This window comes from Apteryx rowi, unplaced genomic scaffold (genome assembly GCF_003343035.1).
Source record: "Apteryx rowi isolate R43461 unplaced genomic scaffold, aptRow1 scaffold_13, whole genome shotgun sequence".
Taxonomy (NCBI): Eukaryota; Metazoa; Chordata; class Aves; order Apterygiformes; family Apterygidae; genus Apteryx; species Apteryx rowi.
In genome coordinates, this window is record NW_020447530.1 from 4,841,746 (window position 1) to 4,865,556 (window position 23,811).

General features: G+C 38.5%; 1 protein-coding gene across 1 annotated transcript; it reads right to left on the reverse strand.

Moving 5' to 3' along the window:
* Window positions 1-23,811, reverse strand: DLGAP5 (DLG associated protein 5). The gene is made up of 19 exons (XM_026056166.1): window positions 23,783-23,811; window positions 21,009-21,259; window positions 19,495-19,703; window positions 18,834-18,929; window positions 18,266-18,350; window positions 15,637-15,738; window positions 14,351-14,421; window positions 11,719-12,029; window positions 11,186-11,307; window positions 10,971-11,100; window positions 10,488-10,573; window positions 9,734-9,894; window positions 8,018-8,110; window positions 6,577-6,802; window positions 5,229-5,463; window positions 4,832-4,889; window positions 2,700-2,871; window positions 2,259-2,308; window positions 1-1,269 (listed from the first exon to the last, which is right to left on the reverse strand). The coding sequence occupies exons 1-19, from the start codon at window positions 23,794-23,796 to the stop codon at window positions 1,147-1,149; spliced, it is 2,595 nt and encodes an 864-aa protein (XP_025911951.1). The 5' UTR covers window positions 23,797-23,811; the 3' UTR covers window positions 1-1,146.

Sequence of the window (23,811 nt, forward strand, 5' to 3'; positions counted from 1 at the left end):
AGGTTAAATCTTAACTCAGACAAGCTGCCCTAGCTGTAGTGGCAATGCTTTCCACTGTGAAAGGTTACAGCCTGAGGGATTTGCATTCCCTTCGCTTGGTTTACAATACAGGCTAGTGGCAAGAATGTGCATTACGCTAAGATCATCATTGCAAGAAGAAGCCCAGTCAGGTATTTCTTAAAAATATGACAGCTGAAGGTACTCCAATAGCTTATTCTTTATATTTAGTTAGTAACTTGCATGTTCCCTATACATGAATATATTAGTCCAGATAASAGAATGTGTAAGGAATAGGATGCAAGAAGAGGCTGACAATAACATGTCAAGTGTTCAGAGAAAGAGGTTAAGAGATCTTCACCTGAAAAAAAAGAGGAGAGCAAATGGGGCTTGGTTTGAAGGTACTCAAGGACACAGGTACCTGCTGAAAACCAAAAATAAAACCAAAACAAAACCACACACACTCTATTTAATATACTGCAGGGAAAAGATTATCTGACTTTCAAATCCTTTTCCTGAAATTGTTTCCACTGTCACAGAACAAGCGGTTGTAACCACTGTGTAACAGGAAAGTATTACATGCATCAAACCTTGTCAGATCTGGGGATTAAGCACAGTTCATGCACTGAACACTAGAGCCCAAGGGCGTAACGCTACCCTGGTAACAGTGGTAGGGTACGGAAGGGCACTTTGGGGTAGGTACCAGGGCAGCTCTTACCCCCAGAAGGTGCCCTCCCATCAGAAAGAGGGCACAGGTACAGTTAACCCAGTAGCCATCTCTTAGGAAAATAATTCATGAGGTAGGAAAGGTCAGGAGAGAGAAAAGCCTGAAGATGAATAATTTTACAACTTGAAGTAGATAGGAATTACACGAAACTATAAAAAATGAAAATATTTCAGGTTGGCATCAGAGTATGCAGTCACTGGATACAGCAGTATAACCAGCAAACACACTGCTATTTCTATACAGCAGTAATCAGTGCGTAATGTCTGCACTATAAAACATTACAAAATATTTTAATAAGTTCCACTATAAAATAGTATAGATATTCACTCAGAGCATGGTTCAGGGGTAGCAGACTGTATCCCAGACATTCTTTATGTTTTTTCATTAATAGAATTTACACGTTTTGAATTTCAAGTCACTCTTCATTTTTCCCCAGAGGGAGAAAGGGGAGAAAATACAATCAGGTCACTGAATGTTTCAGCTGCTGCGAACTTCTGGGCTTTGTTCTTGACTGGAGTGAAGGGAAGCTCACCATCCATCACTGGCTGTGGGGGGAATTAAAGTGTGAAGTAAGTGTTCAAGTAACAGTTATCTGCTCTCCAAAACATAGCACTGCAAGAACACAAGATAAGCTAACAGCAAATTCCCCTTTCTCTAATGCTATCTGTATAAACACCACAGCAATAGTAATTACTGCCAGGCCACTGCTTATGCATGTTAGATGCCTTTATATTTGACAGGCCATGTAGAAATCACAGGATAAAAATAGCAGAAAATGCTTTTAACAAAGGAACAGGAGAAGCAAGCAATTCTACTGCATCTTATTCAATAATTTGGACACATCACAGTTTTAGAACAAGCAAGATTAAGGCAAAGCGCCACTTTGTCAGGCAGATCTGAAAATGTTCCTTAAACCTTCAGCAGTTTAGTAGATGAGCTTGCTTGTGTGTGACAATAGCTACCACTGTAACCCTTTTCCAAAGCAAAAGGCACAGTTCAAAGCCATACACCACCATCAGTACCAGGACAAGACTGAGGAAATTGGATACCCAAATTCTTTAAACAGTTTTGAAAGTCTTTGTACACCTGCTTTTCCCTGTTGAATCTACTTCTAGCTCTCAAAGATAAAGCTATAAAATCAAGAGATGCAACACACCTGGAAAACTCCAATAAAGAAAGTGGATGTAAAAGATCAGCCAGTTCAAACAACTAGATTATGTTAGTAAATATTTACAAGAAAATCCACAAGGAATATGATTTAAAGGGTCAATCTGATAAGAATCAGACATATTCTGTGTTATAAATGTCTCAATTCATCCTACGCAACATGTGCAATAAGGAAAAACAGTCTGAACCCAGTGCAGGGAGACAGGAATTATGGCCTGTGTTTATTAGAATAAGCTGTATGAACTGGTTTGATAACATCTTCTCAGAGTTTAATTTTCTCCATGTAATGACTAATTCAGTAGGAAAGGTTAACAGTATTACAAACAAATGGATTGTTGTAGTCAAATAAACATAATGGGTAGCTTACCATATCAAAAGGATTTCTACCAGTGCACATCAAATCACTACACAAAGCATCTGAAAAATAAGAATATTTCAATATTTTAAAGAGTTAGTCTGTTGCTGCTAATGCTGGAAAAAGTTRTATAGTTTTCTGCAGTTACTGAAGAAAAACTAAACTGTCTGCATTYACTTCTAATTCAAGTCTTTTATACTAGCTTTCTACTTCACATATAGAAGGGAGACTATATGTGCCTCTGAGGGGCACTGTTTGCTAATATGCACATAATAAGTCACGCTAGCTATTGCTAGGTAGCTTGTGCTACCTACAAACACACCTAGATTAACAAAGCTACACGAATGACAGTGCTTTCAAACATTAATACCTAGAGTACCATAACACTTGAACATAAACATGAGGCCCCAGCAATACCATGTAAACTACACTAAACAGCTTTAAGATATGCACCTGGTTTAGGGTCTGGTATTTGTGGTTCTCCAGACTGAGCCAAGTTAGTCTCTGGGCAGATGTCCTTCTCTGGACTGCGCATGATAATATCTTGTCCTTGTTCTGCAGCAGACGTTTCCATCTCTTCCGTGCCATCCATTACTTTTAATTCACTGTCAGGATTTCCCAGCATCTGAAAAACAAGAATTTTAACTGTTCCTAACTCTTTGTGAGGCTAAAGATGTCAGCAGCAGCTATATTTGTTTCCCAGAGAAGGAAAAGAAAAGCATCAGTGAAATAAGAAGGACATAAGGCAGTACGTAAGACACCAGGAAGCTTTCTTATTTTCTGTTTTGTCTGCAATGAAAGAAAGTTTGTCAGCTATCGATGCAGAAGCACAGAGTTGAAAAGGTAGCCAGAACATTCAAGGGATGTGAGCTTGTAGAAACCAGCACGTCACCAGTTAGGTCAAACCAAGTCCATACATCTCATTTACAGTTTTCATGGACAACTCAGGAGAGATGGCAATTCAACACAGGACACTGTACAAAGGACAGGCAGGACAAAGCTTTGATCTATTCCATATAAACTTTTCCCAAATGCCTTCTTAAGCTTGATAATCTCTTAAAGAGAGCATGAAGGAAGTTCTTCCMCCTCAAAGAATATTTTGAGCTTAACTGAAATGCTTAAAAAATACTGAGGATGGTAAGTGTTCTCCTAATGAGACTCTACCTCAAGAAAAATCTATGGGTAATACTGAATGCTAAAGATTTTCACAGTTTTCCCCAGAGAGGGTCATCCAACAAGAAACTTCTCATGTRACGGAAAAAATGAAGTAAAGGGAAAGAGCAAATCTGTTGAGTAAGATGGTTTGTATATTAGATTCTGAATAAAGATGAGCTATCAGTATAGCTGAGTTAGATGACAAAGAAGAGAATGCTATTCAGAGACATTTATGCATATAAGGCTGATACAAACTAATAAGATATCTGCCTGTTTCTAAATAGTGTAGATGAAAAGGAAAACCAATACAATAGATTTGGCAGTCAATAGTAGGAATACGGCAGCTGCTGGGACGCTAGCAGGCCCCACAAAGGCTGCTGCAGTGCCGCACAGGTCCGAGCAATAGCAAATAAAAATTAAGATGCTACATTTCTAACAGAAGGTACTAAAGGATGATTACTGAACTCCAAAACACTGGCCTTCACTGACTAACACAGTATCCTCTGAACTATGGAGGCCAGATGTTGGTTTCTAATGGCTACAAGCCCTCAAAAGTAGGCACGTCATGAAGTCCTGACATTTCAGCACAGGGATTTCTGAACTCTGGTACTTGTATTCGATACTCTTGCTATAATGTTAAACAGTGTAACAGCCCAAAGTCCACCTATGACAATATGAGGACTCAGAGACCTAGGTGCTGCTGCTGCTGCTTTCAGCCATGGTCCCCAATGCCAAAGCTTTTAAAAAAACCCGCATCAAGAAAACAGGTAGTCGACTTAAAGGAGCATTGCTTGCCCAAGCAACAAGCGTCAGGCCAACAGGAGCTCCAAAAGATAGCTTCCAAAGGGCTAGAGAAGGGCCAAAAACTGCAGCGCAGGAGCCAGTCCTTATCTACATCCATTCTGCAGAGGCAAAAGCACCAGCCTGAGGAATACAGCAGATATCTTGAGGACCTGATCAGAAGTGCAAGTGTCTGGGTCTAATAAAAAGAACCGTTAAACCAGAAACCTGGATTGGGCACCCTTAACCTGAAGGGATGAGCAAGAGAGTTTGAAGCCTATTTGCTGAGAAGAGTTCAGCTCAGTGCAAGAGAGGAACTCCAGGCTGCTGGTATTTCCATGTTTGCATGTCAAGTAGGAAATTAAATTTATTTTAGAAACTTTGAACAGTACAGCCAATAAGCTCCAAGGGGGGTTTGTCTCAGCAAGTCTTCTCAGGTGTTTAGAACTGCTGCAGTAAGATGTGAAGTATTATGTAAAGACAATAGGAAGTGTTTTTGCAGTGCCGCTTGTGACATGCAGCAGCTCACACTCAAGTTTGCAAAGATAATCAAAATCTAAGACACATACCACTTAAGAGGTGAATATTTATTTTTTGTTAATAGTAGAAAGAGATATTTAAAGCACACACATGAACTACACGTGACTTACGCTAGTTCCCGCTGCTGCGCCAGCTACTGGACAATGTTCTTCTGCAACTAGGGAAATGCTGAAAGAGAAACAGAAGTGTTTTCATCACTCTTAATTAACTGTAGGTTTTGACTTAGGCCAACTGATTTCATAATTTGTTCTGCAGTTATGCTTCCTTGCTTGGCACTAGGCAGCCCTATCAGATTTTTTGGGTGAAAAATAAACTTCTACTCCAGCATTGAAATTACATTTGAGAAGTGAGGTTCTAACATTTCCTTGAAGGAAGGAAAAGAAATGAAGACTTAGCATCTTTATCCCTACCAGATTGGAAGATAACAGGCATTAATAATTCTTTCAATTAAAACTATAAAATTATTTGTAGAAAGAATTTAATTAAAAGCTGCCTTAACATGTCTACCTTTGTTCAAGAAAACCACCCGGGAGAGCTTTTCTAGTGGGAAACTGGTGCATTTTCAAATTTTGTGCTGTGTGGAAGTCTTTGAGTACTGGTGTCATTTGTTTTGCAGTTGCATCCTCAGGGTTACACAGAGCAGAAGGATTGTTCAGAAGCAAAGTTCTGTTGGATGACCTCGGAGTTGCTAGTTTTTCAGAAGTCCGCTGGGAAGATCTACGAGGTGTCTTTGAAAGCAAGCCTGAAAAGAACGTTTAATGTTTCATTATTACAGCAGTTTATAGAAGATGAAATCAGTCATTTGTTAGGGTTCTAGCTAGAAACATTGCCTAGTTTCTTCTACTATACATGTTGTATACAAACAATAACCTGAAGTCTTACCTACACTGCCAGCAAAACTGAATAAAAATGACAAGAGTAGATCAGTATTTTACAAAACTACGTTAACTCAAAATAAGCAATTTAGCAATGACTATTCCTTCAGAAAAAAACTGAAATAGTGAGATTTGCTGTTCTTATTAAGAAGTCCATACAGTGAAAGTTGTCTATTAATTTCAGTCTTTCACACTAAAAAAATGTTAATAGAATAAAAAGATATGGATACATAATTGCTTCTTATAAAAAGTTGTCTAACAGCGCTTAAAGCCAATGTTGCTCGAACCTTTTCAGCAGCTCTTTTGTATGAATGGCAAGTGTATTTAAAAAGTTGCTAGTCTTGTGATACAGAAAAAAAAAATCTATATAAAAAAATCAAACTGAGAAATTCAAAGTCAGATTAAGAACCAGAAATGGGAGGGAAGAGGAATGACTCTCAAAGGATTACTGAAAATACTGTCTTCACATAGATTGCAATAAGATGCTAAAAATAAAATTATATTTTGAGTGTGTGCTCAAGAAAACTGTGAAACAGCTTTTCTAGCAGACTGAAATGTTACTATCTTGATGAACACAAAGACCAGCATATTTTATTTGCAGCTTTGAAGACAGTACTGCAAGAGATTAAATAAAGGACATTACCTACATTGATCTTGATGAACAGGTTGTCAGCAAAGTCTGGGAATACTCAGATTAAAACTTCATAGCTAACCACATGCTGAACAACCACGTATCAGCTGTTTTCACATTTCTGTCTAAGCTGATACATCATGTTGCCATACTCTAATTAGAACATCCAGGTAGAACAGTTTACTTGGTTCTCTGACATAGATAACCCTGACTCGAAACACTAATTCTATCCAATACTGGAGGGAAACAGTAGCATCCAGTATAAACAGCATAATTCCTTCCCCAATGAGCCTATTCAAATCTCTTCAGTAGTTTCAGGTCACAGAAATCACAAGTAAGCCTCACCCACCTGGAAAGGATTTCACAGGGCTTTCAACTCTAAAAAACCCTCCTTCAAAAACCACTTTTTCTACTTCTGGTGGCTTCTCCTGGTATGTACAATCAGCAGCTCCCTCATGCTTCATTTTATCCCTCATAGCTGCTTTTATAGCAGCAAGCCGGTTTCGGGCAGCAGTTCTTCCAGCCGCTCCCAACTTTGGTTTGGATACCCCATTTGGAACAGTCTTTTTCTGAAACTGTAAGAAAGTCTAGGTCACATCTGGAAGCTTCAGTCAGGGGCAATTACACCCAAACATCCATGCAGCTGCTGGCCATGCACAAGGACAGCAACAGGCAACAGACAYGCTGGAGACAAGATCTCTGTTCATCTCCAGAATGTTTTGTACAGCCATTCAGCTATAAAGGCCAGTCTGTGATGACAACGCTAAGGAATCCTCGTGGGAAGTCTGCAGTTCAGAAATACTCAGTGAAGCTGTTTTTCTAACAACTCCAGTTAATATTCTTATTTGACAGCCCTGAGAACAGTGGGATCTAGGGACTCCTAGTGGCAGAGAGAGAAAATAACTGCAGGATGGACAGCAGTCACTCTGTGAAGTTTCTCCTGGAAACCAATTTTTCCAAAAGTGTCGTGTTTTGTACCACGTGCAGGTTCTGATATTTATGGTCAGTTGACACGGACTACATTCCACCCAGTTTCCTCTACCTAGAGTTCCTTATAAACCTTCATATCATTTTTATGATTAGCTGAGCAGTCTCCAGGAACTGGACAGGGTTTAGGTCATGCGAATATGACTGTGTTCAGTCATTAGAAATAATTATATATTCCAAGTCAAAGAGCAGATAAGAATAGCTTACATTATAGCTTATTTTGCAATGAGCAATAGCTTATTTTGGGTAGTGTTAGACCCATGCGTGCTTAGAGAATTCGATGTTTAATGCTACCTGTGGTACTAATGCCCTAATGGGGCATCGATATTAGTTTAGCACTCATTGCTTAAAACTGTCAGTCACTGTCAAATTCTTGTGCAGAGCTGCTTTTTCAGTTAAGTCAGTACCAACACTAGGGGATCATAGGAAGGTTTTTTTTTTTTTTTTTAAAATATCTTAAGAGTAAATTTCTATTCTAAATATAACAGACTTGCCTTACTCAGATACTCCCAAAAGGAGTCACTGTAAATTCTTATTCCTARTTTTCCCAGCAGAAAGAGGCAGCTAACATCACAACCATCAACTGATGTAAGTGCAAGGGAGAAGGGTGCACCCTGAAAGGGATTTCACCGATTTTTTAAACATTTTCATTAACGTCTAAAGAATGCCAGATGAGTAGGTCTTTAGAAGAAATTTCTCTTTAAGGGTATCATTACTGCAATAGCTCACTATTTATTTTAGAAATCTCAACAGATTGTTGCATTTTGATGCCATATGAGACACTCTTTAGGAGTTATTTATACCTTGATAATTCCTTTGCTCRGGATATCAAGTGGTTGCCACTCATTATCTTGAAGCTTCTTCAGATTATCAAATTTTTTATTCACATCTTCAATCTATTGGAAAACCCAGAAAAGTCCAGGTTTAACATGTGAGACTTGCACCAGATTCACAATATAATAGCATTTTATAAAATCAGATGACTTAAGTTTAAGCATAAAGTTTAAGCATATTACATCATGATAAAGTTTAAGCATAGTTAAGCATTTAGGTACTTAAGTACAGAAGCAGACCAAACCACCAGCCAACAGGAACTATTAAATGTTCTCATACAGTTGTCATGAAGCTACGCGCAAACATACATAAGCTTCAGGTTAGATGACAAGATCAGACCGGTCTCATTTCTCTAGTTTAGAGGTTAATAGGGAAAGCATAGAATCACTCAACAAAATCTAACTTCTATCATTAAGGAGCTGGTTTACAACCGCCTCTTGTGCTGAACTTAGAGTCAAAAAATTGATAATGGTCATATTTAAGGAATGCAAAAAGAACACATTACATAATAGTTTTTATACCAAACAAGCACAAGTTTTCCATTATATAGGAAACACATCACAAACAACTTGTTTGCTCTTTTAAACTTCTGGCCTGAATAGCTTTTTGATGAACTCTTGGCTTGTTCGTGACATCCTGTGGACAGGGATGCAAGCTAGCTCTGCAGCATTACCTGTTCCCTGGCTGCTACTCAGTGTGACAGCCTTTTTCTCCTTCAGCTTTATAATGAAGACAGTTGTCTCATTTACTAATAAGAGCATACAAGGCTTGCTCACAACAGACCAGTCGCTGAAGTAACAAGCCCTTTACATCTTCCCCAAAACTCAGAAGATGCAAATAAACAATGAGTGCAAAAGCAGGACAAGAGTTAGCAATTCTGTTACTCCGAGTTTATCTAAGGGAAAGATGGGGATGCTCAGGAGAAACTTTAATTGCCCGCAGCAATATCGTAAGCATAGGTAAGCCACGCTTTTCAAGTTACTGGTTCTAGCAAAGTTCCCCACAAACACCTGATGTTTCAGAAACAGATCAAACCCATCTGCTTTCTTGTAGGAATTCAAGACCTATGAATAGGACCTTAATTAACATTCAATGCATCTCTGCCTTTGTTTTAACCAGTTACAAGTTACTCTGTTGAATGCTTATGCACAAATACTATTAAGGAGAGCCTTTTTGATCATTTAGAGTATTATAATTCATTCTGAAGCCAATGGAAGCATCTACTGAGAAGAGGAGACAAAGGTTTCCCATCACCTGGCTCCTCTTTAAATGATGTTATTGCAGTTTCTGCTTTATTCTCATATGGAAGGCAGGGAACTCCTGCTTTTCAGGTGAGAGTCAGGAATATTTCCTGTCTTTTGGTCCAAGTGGACACTGACCATATCCTCACTCCAAAACAGAATGAGTTCTAGCTGCACACCATTCACTTGCACCTCCATTCCAAAGAAAACCAAGACACACAAACCACGAGAAGGCCCAAGAGATGACCTGGTCCACTAAAGAGTATTCGCAGTATACCAGCTAGTACCCTCGTCTATTGGAATGTGTTAAACAAAGACCTAAATTTTTTATATAGAAAATATCAGGATCGGAATATTCAAGTGAAAAACAGTTTCAATCCATTGCATATAAATAAACCTACTTCGGACATTCTTTATTTTGTAGGTTAACATGCAATTACGTACCTGAAAATTAACCATATCCCAAAATCCATCCAAGTCCGTGCACGTTGTTTCTTTTTCACCCCGTTTAAATTCGCAGTTATCCACCAGTCCTTCAAACTGTTTAAACCTTTCTGCTATGAGCAGTCTTGTCTGACCAACTGTCGTGCGAATGAGATCTTTAGCTGACAGTAAGAATAGAACAATAAAGAAAGTAAATCTTGGAATAATCCATCAATTCACAACTGATGCAAGTATTTGAAGAGTCTGCAATTTGCTTATTGCTTGAACCAACTTCAAACCTGCAATACAACACATATGGAGCATACCTATTAATTGAACCCTTCTAAACCTGCCTCTTCCAAAACAATTTACTATCTCTGTAAGCCTTTAAGATAAAACAATAATAAGTCCTCCTCATTTTCCCAGACATGAATACTTATTCTATGTTTATTTAAAAATCTTTTAGCTTGGTTAAAACTTGTGCACTTAAATACACTTAGAACTGACAACAGAATAACTAGTTTGATAGGCACTCCATTCATTTCACTGTCAGCTACCATCATGTCAAATACTATATGTAAGTTTTAGTATCAGGAGATGAAGCAAACCTTTTTTGTATTTGGGCAGATACAACTCTACACCTTATCTAACACAGCTTTTACCAAGTGCTCTAGACAATGCCATTTGGCAAACATAATCAGACAGTTGTACTTTCCTCTGTCACCTTCAGCTGCCAGGAAACCCCTTCTAGTGCCTACTGCAAGGTTGCTCTTACCATCCTCTGGAATGTCCAACTCCAATTTTCCATCCCACTGGAGGCAGTGAGACATCAGCCTCTCAGTCTCAGACTGAAGAATGTGTCTAAAAATAAAGGGACAGTGAAAAAATTTTTGGAGAATATTCTAACTGCTGTCACAGCTTGTAACTGTCAGTATTGATTACTGTCCTTTTCCTTTCAGAGAAGGTACGCTGTCTTTGAGTAGATGCCATTAAATTGCTTAAGTTCACAGGCTGGCTGAGGTGCAATTTCCATGTTACAGTTGTAGAGCTTGTTTTCCTTAGGATAAGGTGCTAGTCTCCAGAAATTTATATTCTTTACTTGCACTAACAATTCCAAAGGGAAGACAGGAACGAGTGCCTATCCAGATCACTCCTGACAGATATCAACTATTACAAGCTAATCTTTACATGATGTCTTGTTGGTCACATGAAGGACTTTAAAAAAGAGAGCAAGAAAGTGAAATAAATCAACACAAACCTGAAATAGGGCACATCATGCTCCTGCTCTCTTAAATCATCTGACTTTGTTCCAAGTGCTGATGTATCTGTAGAAACAGGGATTGTTTCCTTTGATCTCTGAATGGAAGTGTTCTCATCTAATTCACATGCTGAAAAATATAATAGAAAGATATTTGTTCAGAATCTGGCAAAAACTAAAGACACAGAAGGATAAACTAAATATGAACTTTATACCTTTTTCTGCTTTGAAACTTGTAGTGATTTGCTCTTCTTGAACGCTTTCACCAGCAAGTACAACTTGACTTTTAAAATTAGGTTCTTGTGCTTTAGTTTCTCTGGATTTTTCAGCTGTGTTACTGGAAACAAGAATATATGTTAAGACACACTGAGAAACTGGTACCAAATATGGCCAACACTACACAAAATTGCACATTTACGAGTTTTGAATTCTCTTATCTTACATTCAACGCTAGACAGTTCAAGCTATTCCTTTTAAGAGSAGTACATCAGTGTGCGCATGAGTGTATTTATATACGGCACAGTCCTTGATATATGCTATCTTGAGCTGCTCTACTTCTATGGCATAGACAGGATTATGGATTACAGCTTTCTTCGCTATTATGTCCACATTTGATTGAGCAAAGATAGCAAGCATCATGTTTCAACATCAGAACGATTTGTTACACATGGAGCCTCCTACAGATGTTTTCTGTAGCATCACAGAAAGGTTTCCTTGCATTTTAGGCCATTAGAAGAAAGAATCTTACACTGAAGTTTCTGAAAAATCCCAGAAGGCACCAGGTGTCAAAAATGCGTTTGCCCTAGAAGGAGTCATGGGTGTGACCTTGTAGGTTGCTAATCCATTTAATGGCTGAAACACAAAGTTCTGAGGTGCAAAAGAGCGTGTTCTTGGTCTCCCTGGAGAAGAATTATTTGTCAGTAAAACATTTTTCTTTTCCACTGAGGTCTGTTCCTGTTGAAGTTCTACTGATGCTGAACGTTTAGAATTGGCTACAGAATCTTCCATCACTGGATCCAGCTGAGCATTTTGATCTACTTCATGYTTAAAAGGAAATACCTAAACAGCACAAAAAAGACAAAGCAAACACTACGTTGTCAAATGACTCTGATGTCTGCTACAGGCACGGGCTGAATTCTAATATGACCGTCGGAAAGCTAGCACAAAGGGAACAATTTCTAGAAAGCAGCCTTCTACAGCAAAATACATGTACAGAAGTCTTGATTTATCAATAGGCCCAACTGGATTTGACACCTGCAAATCATTCTAGCAGCAGGGGTAGCACTTGACTGCGAGGAATGTAACAATCTGCTGTGAAGTAGCAGAACACCTGGCCTACCAAAGCAGTGATTAAAATGAAATAAATACTTTTTGTCAGTGTTGGGAACAAAGTGCTTTGGGTGATAAGCTCAAGAGCAGAGTAGCTGGCACCAAATCCAACCAGGCCTATTGAATAATCACAGTTTACACACATAYTGCAAACCAAAGACCGAAGAACAAGCTAAAGCAAGCTGATAGTTGAGGAATGCAGCTCCAGACGAGGAGAGCACAAGTGCAGTTAGGACAACAGAACTTAGTTCAAAGAGGAGAGAAAGTTAACAAGTCGAGTTCACATTCCTGTGAGATGAGTGATTAGACAGTCATACAGAATGCATTTTTAAGATATCGATATTGAGATATTATTAGTTTGAATCAGCCAAAACAGCTTAAACCGTCCTTCAAGAAAATACGCATCTTCAGTGCACTGGAAATCTTGTAATACTTTAGAATATTCTTGCTTGGCATGTGAGCCTTGAATTCAAATTTTAATACACTTATTACTAGGTTATGACTGAGGTTACAACACGTGTTCATCAACTGGCAATACAAAGTAATTGCTGCCTTTGAAGAGGTATTTACCTGAGCCAAGACACAAGTGCCTGCACTTCAGCAGTTAACCTCCTGTCAGTGTTGGTGTGCACCTACACTACGGTTTAGGACAATACTAGAGAATAGTTGCAGTTTTTGAAACAGGAGTGGAAATGGGAGGTGCGGGGGAGACACTAGGTGAGAAGAAACAGTGGAATGTAAGGAACAAGAGACATTGATGCTTATTACACAGGGCTGTCAACACAAATATATACACAAGTTTTCTGGATATTTGTGTTGGAGGACTGCCATGAATTCTCATACTGCAGTCTCTAAGTTAATGTAGAAAAGGGTTGTTCGAGCAGTAACACTGGAAACCGGAATGAGTGCCTTCAATTACTGTAAATCATAGCTACCTTGCAGGATAAAATATTTCTGGCTAGATTTTTTTGGTGGTTCAAAACCTAAAAATGCATTTATTTTTCTGCTTCTAAGGTCCCATACAATTACCTGAGCATAAAAAGGATACAGAGTCTGTCCTCAAAGAGGAATGAATTGCACAAAATTTACAAACACTAGTTAAAAACAGCAAACTGTACATGCCCTTTGCTTACTAGTTTAAACATCAGACTTAAATGAGATATTTCAAGTAAGATTTTCTCTCATTTAAATCAGTCAAAACTTGAGGATCAGTAACCAAGTCATCCCTATAAGCATACCAAATCTGAAAATACATGGGAATATAAATACATACAGCTTCCTCCTAAAAACCTAACTTACTAGTGAATTTCCTATTGCTTGTATGCTTGAGCACAACTGTAGTTGAACTTTTACTCAATAGCAATTTAGTTGTGCTTAAAATTTTACTTAAAACAAGTTCCCCTGAACACAGCATTTTAAAAGCCCTTTAACAGTACAACATTCGACTAACTGATGTCAGTGAAGCTCACTGAGTCTAGCTTAATCAAACAGGTCTGTCATTTTCTGTTCATGAATTGTGTATACAAGAAACCTGATAGGTCCGTGGACGTGTATAACAACCTGCGCCCCTTGCTGCAGCAAAGATTACTCGTGCGCAGAAAGCACATGCACATTTGAACACGTTCTTCAAATCTGTGACCTTCAGCTGTTGTAACCTGTAGATTCTTGTGAACAGCTAACACCAATTTGCAAGCAGAAGCTTTGGAATTTTGTATATTTTCTTCATATAAGAAACACTGTACAACCTTCCTTTTTACCTGAACAAAAACTCAAGAACTTGCTCGTATTAATGAAGCATCTTCTGATCAAGCAGCAATGACTGATTTTAAGTATTGCCTGCATTTGGCTTTTAGAGTTTGACTGGAACCAGAGTTCTTAATCTCTAAGAGATAATAATATTAACGCGAAAACGAAAAAAAAAGCGCAGTCCAACAGCTAAATTACTCTAAACAGCATAATCTACTTTAGACGCAGCATCAACATACTACAGTTTGTTACTCATTCTTAAGTCCGTTTTACCGCTTTTCCATTTCAAACACAAAACTCCCTACCTCCATGATGTCAGGTTTGACTGCCTTCTTCTGCTTTCCTACATTTGCTGTCTTTCGTTGTGGCTGGTTTCCTAGAATGAAAGAAATTCCAGAAGGTCAAAAAGGCATCTAATTAAGGCAAAGACAGGGAGCAACTGTGAGGGTTTTTTTTGAGTGGGAGGTGGCTACAGGGCAGACACCTAATTGAAGAAGTTCATACAAAAGAAAACTTGTCCTGGGATTTAAACAGCACATTAAATGATATATAACCAAGAAAGGAAATCAGATTCACTAAGTCATTAGAAGTTGTCATATAACCACATTATGCCTGTATGAGAAGCTAAACACTTAAATATAGAGAATCATATAGCTCTATTTTAAGGTGTACATCACAGAAATTTTAAGAATAGAAAGCGTCTTACTTCCCTAAAGGCTGAAGAGATACTGTCAAACCAGTTTGAACCCAGATTTTTAAATTTCTGTATGGTGGGAAACTGGTGGATTGAAATCACTATCACAGCTGTGCTTTCAAGCCTAGGGTTTTACTTTTGTCATATATAATATAAAGGATGTTGCAAAAAATTCTGGAGAATATCTTGAGGACAAGAACATATACTAAAGATTTCCCTTTCAGTAACCATTAAGTTCCCCTGTTCTGGTAAATAGAAAAACATGCACGAAAAGAAATTCATGACACAAAGAGCACAGGCTCTCATGTCTTCCAGAGACATCTGTTTCTGATCACAGCCCTATTAATCATGTGTCCTCAAACAGTGATACACCAAATTGGCAAATCTTTACTCTGTTCTGTTTCTGTTCTTTCAGGCTATAATTACCATATGGATATTGATGCTCCACACGGAGGGATTTTGTGGGGAACTGTCCAATGTTGGTTTCAACATCTTGATTTAAACATTGCAGTAGAGATTCCAGATGAGATTCTTACTGATAGAGCATCTAGTCCTTTTCTTACATGACAATTTGGCATGATTTACATGCAGTCTTTAACTGTTCCAAGCAGATAACCACACAGCAGGATGCAGTGTGCTAAGACATTTCAGAACAAGCTGACATATATCTCTACATCACAAAAGAGTGCCTGAGATGCAAGTAAAATCCTAAAGATAGAGCTGCCTTAGTATATCATCTGATAAGGAGTCTAACTGCAGCACAAACACACATACGTTGTTTCCAGTGCTTACTTATCTAGTACTAGCCAGGGTATGGTCTTTACAGCACGCTACGCTGAGTAGTTACTTATCAAGACAGAGCTACACAGGCAGAAGTACATTTACTGCCTCACTTACCCGTAGCAGCGGCAGCAGTCGTTTTCAGCATCTGTCTAGCTGCAGAGGCGGCTGCTCTGGTGATTCTTACATTTGCCGCTGTCTGGACTGCAGACTGTAACACTGTAAGCAATATTAATTTCAGAGATTTCAAAGCTTGCAGCATTCAAATAATAGCACTGAAAGTTTAGGTTTGGTAGAAATCAGAAGAGTGCATTAGCATTTATCAGTTGCATTAGTTTGCGGGAATCAATAGTGGGGGTGGCTTTTGTCAGCGCAGTGCAAACAGTGCTAAACACGGACAGCCCAGCCCAGCCTTGGCATCAAGGCAGCGCTCAGACGGATCTTGACTGAAGACTGTTTTGGTTGTACAACAGTACCGCCAGGACCCTGACGAGATCACGATGCCACTGTACTAGGTGCCACGTACACAGCATAAGGAACTCTCCTCGCTATTCTCTGCAGTCTTAGGCAAAGTCAGTATTACTCCTATTTTACAGATGAAGCTTTCTAGAGTAGTAAATTGTCAGAGTTATTTGCCCAGCTGGAAATTTAAACAGAACATCTGGGTAACAAAGCGATCCTGTGGTCATAATATGAACACATTCTAAGGTCTGATTTTAATGTAATTTAATAACATATTTTTAAATTCAAGATGAATTATCCCTGACACATTTCACAAAATATGACTCAAGTTCATATGCTGTATTACCTACCTTAATAATTTTCACCTTTGTATTCTACTGCTGTTTCTAATTTTCTTCAAGAATGATGGCATTTATTGCAAAGAAAAGTTTAACAGAAGCTCCTGATTTCATACCCTCCCTTTCTATACGTACATGAAAACTAGTAGCCCCACTTGGTTATTGTTAAATGCTATTTGTGTTTTTATTGTAATTCTAGCCTCCATAGAAATGCATCTTGACAAGTTGGAAAAAAATTACTACATAAATAACTAACATTTGATTTATTCACACATTCACTTCTAACGTTTTCACCTATGATTTAAATGCATATAAACGCATATTCTTGATTCAGCAAAAACATTATCAAGTCTGGCAGATGATAATTTTTTTTGTAAATGACATGTTTTAAGTGTTATAGCAAACACTGATAATGGATCTTTTCAGTATTCACTGAAGGCACGACTGAAATTTATTTAAATAAAGGTTTGCTGCTTGCTGATTTAATTAAGTTAGCAATGTGAAAGTCATTTCACTCTAAACTACTAAATATCTTATGTTGGCATGAGTATGCCACACAGCTTAGACATGTACATCACTGTGCTATCAGAAAGGAGTTCTGATCAAAGGTATTCTCCTCCTTTAACAAATGTGGCATGGGTTGTTGGTTTAAGAAGTGTGTGGAATCATCACACAAAGCCCAGGGGTTACACAGATACAGAAGGGGCTGTTTTTAACGTGAAAACAGATGACTGTATTCATCATTTATCAAAGCAGCCAATCCCAAACGCAGTCGCATTTACCCAGTTGAGTTAGTGTGTATCAGAAATCCGGACTCCTGTCTCCTACATTATACGCTGTTGCGCTCTAGGAGTTGGCTGTTTAACCTGTTCTTTTACAAACTCTTTTCAGTGTTAAGTTACACAAGGAGTTTCATTTAGAGACCAAAAATTAATTCAGACTGAACCTTTAAAGCTTTTCTGTACTTAATTGTCATTATCCAGCAGTTTTCTTTCTGGTTACTCAACGTGCACAATCTTGATTTAAACAGTTCTTCGGCAGAACCTATCACTTTTTCACTTCTAGAATACTCTGAAGATAGATGATTAACACACAGGAATGAACACGGCAGATAAAGTCCTTCTGATTATGACTACCCTGCATAAAAGTTAAATTCTGCTCCAAGACAATGAAAACACCACATAATCTTAGGAAGCCACAACAAAGAGAAGAGCTCTAACAATACCAATTTTCACACGCTATTTTGAGACTATCAGGTTTAAAGTAGTCTCAATGGGAAATATCTCAACAAGTGACCAAGGAAAGAGAAAGATGTCAAAGCAATAATGGTGAGAGATTTGTAGGCTGAGTGCTTCTTGTGAATTAGACAATGGCTAATGCTTGACAACAGCAGCTTTGCCAGAGAGACAGAAGAAAGACTTCACTGAATGCATTTACACTTCATTCAATCAATTGCCTATTTGTCAGGCTACTCACAATGCCAAGGAAAATTCATGTTTTATTTGTATCAGTACTCCTGAAGCTTTCCAGGTAAAGATGCTCTTGTATAATAGCAGCAGCTACTACACGCGATATTCTCCTCAGAGAGAACAGACAGGAGGCTCTGCACAGCTCCAGCTGCTGGGGCAGTTAGCAATCACGCAATCCTGGCTACTGACCTTTTTTCTTTTCCCTCTCCTGGCGTGCATAACCAGTAACCAGCACTGCATAAAGCATCCTGCGAGTTCCATTTCCCAAAGCCTAAAGAGGCAACAAGTATATGCGATAGCTAGAGCCGCACATTTTATAGTCTGTCAGCTGCTGCCCTCAGTAGAAATGGGGTCATGCTAAAAATTCTTGCTTGTTCCCTGCATCCCTCCCCTGATCTGACAGCTATTGGACTCAGAAGAACAAAACATTAGAGCATCCTTTCAGACTCAGGTGTAGGGATCATTCTACATTCATACCTTTCTCTTTTTCAGCTGCTTTGTCTGTACCCATCTGTTTACGTCCTGCTTGTGTAGAGCAAGCACTATGCCCATTGGCACAAACCTACAAGAAAAGTTTGCATTTTAGGAAGTGTCGGATTTCCAAAAATAAATTAGCCTAATTTCTTTCTGATTATTCAACAGGCCTGGTCAGATTTGGTGCCAGCAACTCTGCTCTAGAGCTTCAAGCCAGAAATAATGGCATCTCAAGCAAAATACATAACTTCAGTCTCACCCCTACCTCTACTCTTAGTTGCAATCCTTGCTGACTACAGTACTTTGTATGGAAAAAGCGGTCTGGAAGATCAGTAAACTCTTCTCTACTTGTACTGACCTTATWAAAGTCTTTGTAGCTCAGTTCAGCACAACGCTCAAATCAGCACAATAAGATCTATCAGCTCGCTGAAAGCTTTACTGCCCTTTCTCACCAGAAGAGCCTGCTCAGAGAGAGCACTCAACATGCAAGCATACCACCCCCAGTTGTGGTCTGAAGGATAATTACATCCTTTTCTCCCAGTTTATTCACTGAAGTATATAGGAGACAAACCGTAGAATGCTTAGATGCAGTTGATGATGTCATTGTTTTTTCTGCTTGATTCTTGGCCTTTGATCGAGTAATCCTCCCAGAGGAAGCAGGAGCTGCCTGGAAACATTCCCAAAGAAACAAGAGTTAACATATTCCTTGTGCCCCACCCACTGTTAGAGTGGACAAGATGACTCAGGTATGAAAAGCAACATGGCCCTGCACTGCACTTGAAAGTTAAAACGGATAAAGTAAAGTAAAGAGTAATTTGAAAGACTTTCAAAGTTGGGTAAGCTAAATTGGAACAAGTTACCAGTTCTAAAAATAACTCAACTGTTTCATTTGTGGATAAACCACTATAGTTTTTGAACTGAAAACATGTATAAGACATAGACAAAAATTAACATATCACAATGCCATTTCCTCTTTTGCTCTCTTTTTTTAAATAAACCAAATTACTCCCTTAGTGACATTAAGCTGTCCCATCATTAACCAAGTCTAATGTCTTCACCTTAAATCAGATTAATATAGTATCTTCCTTACTAAACTAATATAAAATTATTTATAAAGCATTTATTGTAGAAATGCTTTAATTAATTTCACATAACACAATTTTATATATAAATAAATATGTTAACATAACATATTTCATATACTCATTTTAGGTATTCATTAAACTTATTACCTTCTCTTTTGGTTTGACTGTCACAGGATCTTGGGGTACAAGTGAAAGAAAACCAGGTGCAGTAGGTCTATATAATCCAACTTTAAATACGCCCTTTTTTGCTTTTTCTCTTTGTTCTTTAAGTTTTCTAAGTTCCTTTTCCTCTTTATAGCGTTGAAGCATTTCCTTGCGTTCAATACTCCTCTTCATGGCTGCATTTGTGAGCTGTTCTGCAGCAGGGGTGAAGATAGACATTTTAAACAATCTTGAAGATATTTTTCAGCAAACAATGATGAACAAGTCAGAAAATTGCAAAGAGCTTTTCCAAGATACAGAAGTAACATACTAAGTAAAAAAGTGTAAGACTCACTGTTTAGAGTCTGTGCTTAAAAATTTCAATTAAAGTCTTTAATACAAATGCACGTGCTCTATCAGCTTGCCAAAAACTTAAAAGCTCCGCATTGTTTTAACCCTTCTCACTGGAAGAAGGGTATTCAAAGACAAAATTCAACTTGCAAATACACCTCCCTACCTCTGGATCTCAGGGATACTGTAAGTTCAGATCTATTTTACAGTGTAAAGACTGTACCTGCAAGGTTATAGTATTAAAGTTAATGTTTTAAGCATACTTAGTTATTTGTACAAGTTTCTCTATTAAAACATTTTTAATACCATTGAAAGCTGAAGTTTAGGTCAGCTTTTAGACCCTAAGGAGTAAAATCTGCCTCAAGCTGAGGAGAACAAATGAGGCAGAAGTTATGAGAAAGAATAAATCCTTGAAATGATGCCAACTTGAATTACACATCCATCAGGAAAACCTACTCTAAGTTAAAATTTATTGAAGAAAACCAAGTTGCAATTTCTATTAATTTTGTATTTGACATGATTACATAGTGATTTCATTCTTTCCTCCAGTGATTTTCTTCTTTCAAAATACTAAAGGTGAAAATATTTCTGAAGAAATTTGCTAATAGTCTGTTTAAAGATTAACTTAATTCCTTAGGCCATAAGTACCCAGACGAGCTGGAGAGGCAAAATTCAGTTTGTGCCGGTTCTGTTTTCTGGAAGGAAACAGAAGGTATCAAGAACTGCTAACCTTTAAAATACAATATGCACTAATCATTTCTAAGCATACCTTGAGCACATGACAGGTATCAGTAATATATTAGAAGAAATTATAGATCAGGATTATTCACTTCCTGAACAAAGCCATCATTTAAGACACTTTCCGTTGAATGCTAACAGCAAAATGCATTCCTCCTTTGACTGCTCCAGGCAAATCATAGCAAAGCCCCATCCACACAACTGGAGCAGTGAAGGAGGATAAAGCTGTACTGTATTAGACTTTATTTTCTTGGTTCACTTCACAGTTAGCAGAATTGGTAGTTATTGCTTTTTAAATCTTAAAACACCTCTTCAAATTAATATGTTAACCACAGTTAGGTTCCTGTGATTATATTACCAAATCTGTTTAATGAAATTTGTAACAATTATATACTAAAAAAAAAAAAGCTTGAAAACAACCCTTTACTCACTCTGCTTTACATTGCTGTTCTCTTGAGAGCACATTTCATTTGTCTCATTTAGTTGAGAAATTCCCCTGTCTTTTGATAGCTGAATATTGACATCTGCCAATCCAAACTGTCTGCTCTTTTCAAACAACTTGTGTCTGTTCTCCTTTTGCAGCACTGATTTCCTGCGTGCAACTTTTGTTCTGAGGGTTTCCGTACTTAAGTCCTTTTTGTATCGACTGGCAAACTGGGAAGTAGCCGCCATCTTGTTTATCCTGCACAAAAATCATAATGATTAGGAAAAAAGCTGTCATGTTCCGTTTTTGCCATTTTCAATAGAGTTGGTATTTATTAACAGAGAAAGCCTTCAGTTCTTCCTTTCCGTATGTGTACCAGAGAGAACACAAATCACAATTTCAGCAATGATTCTTCATTATTTTTCCTTATTATAGATATCTAAGAGACTGGTTAGTTAAATAGCCAACAAGCCTGGCACAGAATTAGTAGGGCAAGCTTTGTCACTGCCTGGGATTGGCTGGCTAGCCTGTTTTCAACACGTGTTTTTCATGTTAAGGAGACAAGCAAGTAAATGACAAGGTTGTAGGACAATACTTGGAAGCAGCATGGCCACTGAACATTTAGTTTATAACCTATCCAATGGCAGGACATTTTTGTCATGCAGAGTACTTGGCACTGTTTCCTAACTGAGCTTCCAGGACGCAACTGCAATACAATTACGTTTACTTCACATAGGATTTCTCCCTACTTTTTTAACCTGCGGAATCAAAAGAAAAAACCTGCGGTCAAAAAACCCACCTTCTCAAGCTAAGCAAAAGACCAGAGATCTAGCTGAATCCTGAACACTAAACGCTGGGGGAGGGAAGGGAGAAAAAGAGTACCAGAATAAACATAAAGGGTACAGAAATAAATAACAATGTATTCTTAAGCTGCATATATCTATAGAAACAGCAAGGAAGGACAGAATCTGAGCTACCCCACAAGGGGATACAGACAAAGGCTTTTAGACACCACTGCTGTTGGCAGCAGCAGCTCCTTGCAGCCAACTTCAAGGCAGTATTCATGAACCAAGCACTCGCATAACACTCACAACCACCTGGAAGCGCTTGGAATAGAGACTGGAGATAATATATGATCAAGAAATACAGAAGAGCATATTTTGCTTCTTTTTTCAATATATTCAATGCTGCAGGAGGGAAAATGGTCAATGGAAATGTAAGTTATCAAATGGGAATAGAAGCAAAACTCAGCTTAAAGCACTCCAGTCAGAGACCAGATGCCTTCCACATAATTCATGTGCATGTCAGTGCCACCTGATTTGTGAATGTCAAACATCTTATATTCCATCTATTAATACATTCCAACTTTCACCAATTCATTAGTGACAGTTAGTTAATAATGACTGCAAATGATCAGACTAACTGGACTCCAATTCACAGGTCATACTTGCTCTGCTTTACATACGGGTGATAAAGGAAGGTTAATTCATGAGGAATTCCAACTATAATCTTTGGACTGATCGTAGTAGTAGTTCCCACGGTGTTATGGATATTCATTAAGAAAACAGTTAGAAAGTCATTAAGAAAACCACACTATCCATGCCCTAGAAGCAGCAGGATTTTTGTGCCCCCCCGGAAGAAAATCTTTCCTAAAAGCAGCAACTGGCATCAAGTCCCAACACTCATCCTTGGAGGACTTGCAGGGTAAATTCCCTGTCTGGGACTCCTTAAACATGCTCTAAGCATAGCAAAGGTCTTTTCAGAGTGCTTGCACAATTTTCCAAATCATTACCTTGGAGGAAAGTAACCTAACAAATATTCACTGAATATACCCAGTTTTCTATCAGAAAAGCTTACAGAAAGCTGCATTTATCTTAAATTTTGATAAATATTTTAACACATTTACAGGATTTTTTTTTAACTTTTGAAGTGTTAAGTATGCTCCACAATATTTTCTTAGCTATTATAGTAAAAGCCCACCTAAGTCCTTCTGCCCCTTATAATCCTCAAGAGCAAGCGATCTGCCTTTCACAGTAAGTAATTCTCCAGAAGAATTCAACTGAAACTTGAAGAGAAACTCAAATATAATAAGCAGAGGTAGAGGGAGTTTCCCACTTTTTTATAATATGCATCACCAACTCACACCCCAAGCCAACAAAAGTAACATTACACAAGAGATTACCCACAGTCTCTATGGGCTCATTAAAAACCAGTGACACATTCAGGACTAAAAGCTCTTTCCCTAAAGATTTTTCAGTGTTTGGCACCTTTTCTTTTCAGGTGATGGTTTCTGAGTAGCACCTTGCTCCCAGAGAGCAGTCCAGAAAATTAAATTTAAACTCGAACGAACACAAGCAAAGACTGGTAGCAGGAAAGGGACAAAGGGCTTATATAAAAGAATTGGAAATGCCTTGCATATACTAGCAAAATTGAAGTTTAAAATTTATAGGATTTATTAAAAAAAAAGGGGGGGGGGGAACCACTTAAGACCAGTGATGCCACAGGAACCAAAGGAATAATTCGCATACAAAGGACATTTAGGTGAAGAGTTACCATCGTAGCCAGCACAGCAACAACCCAGAGCGGTTCACAGGCTTTGGCCCTTCTCACCTTATTCTGAGGCGATTTCAGGGAATCGCTGCTGCCGACCCCCGGCACGGATCCTCCTCCCCTCCCCCGGGGTCCCGCCGTTACCTGCTCCGACCCCCCCGCCGCTCCCGCTCTCCTCAGCCACCGCCCGCCCCTCAGCGCCGCCCGCCACGGCTCACTTTCAAATCTCACCTGGCGACGCTCATTGGCCGGCCCCGGCC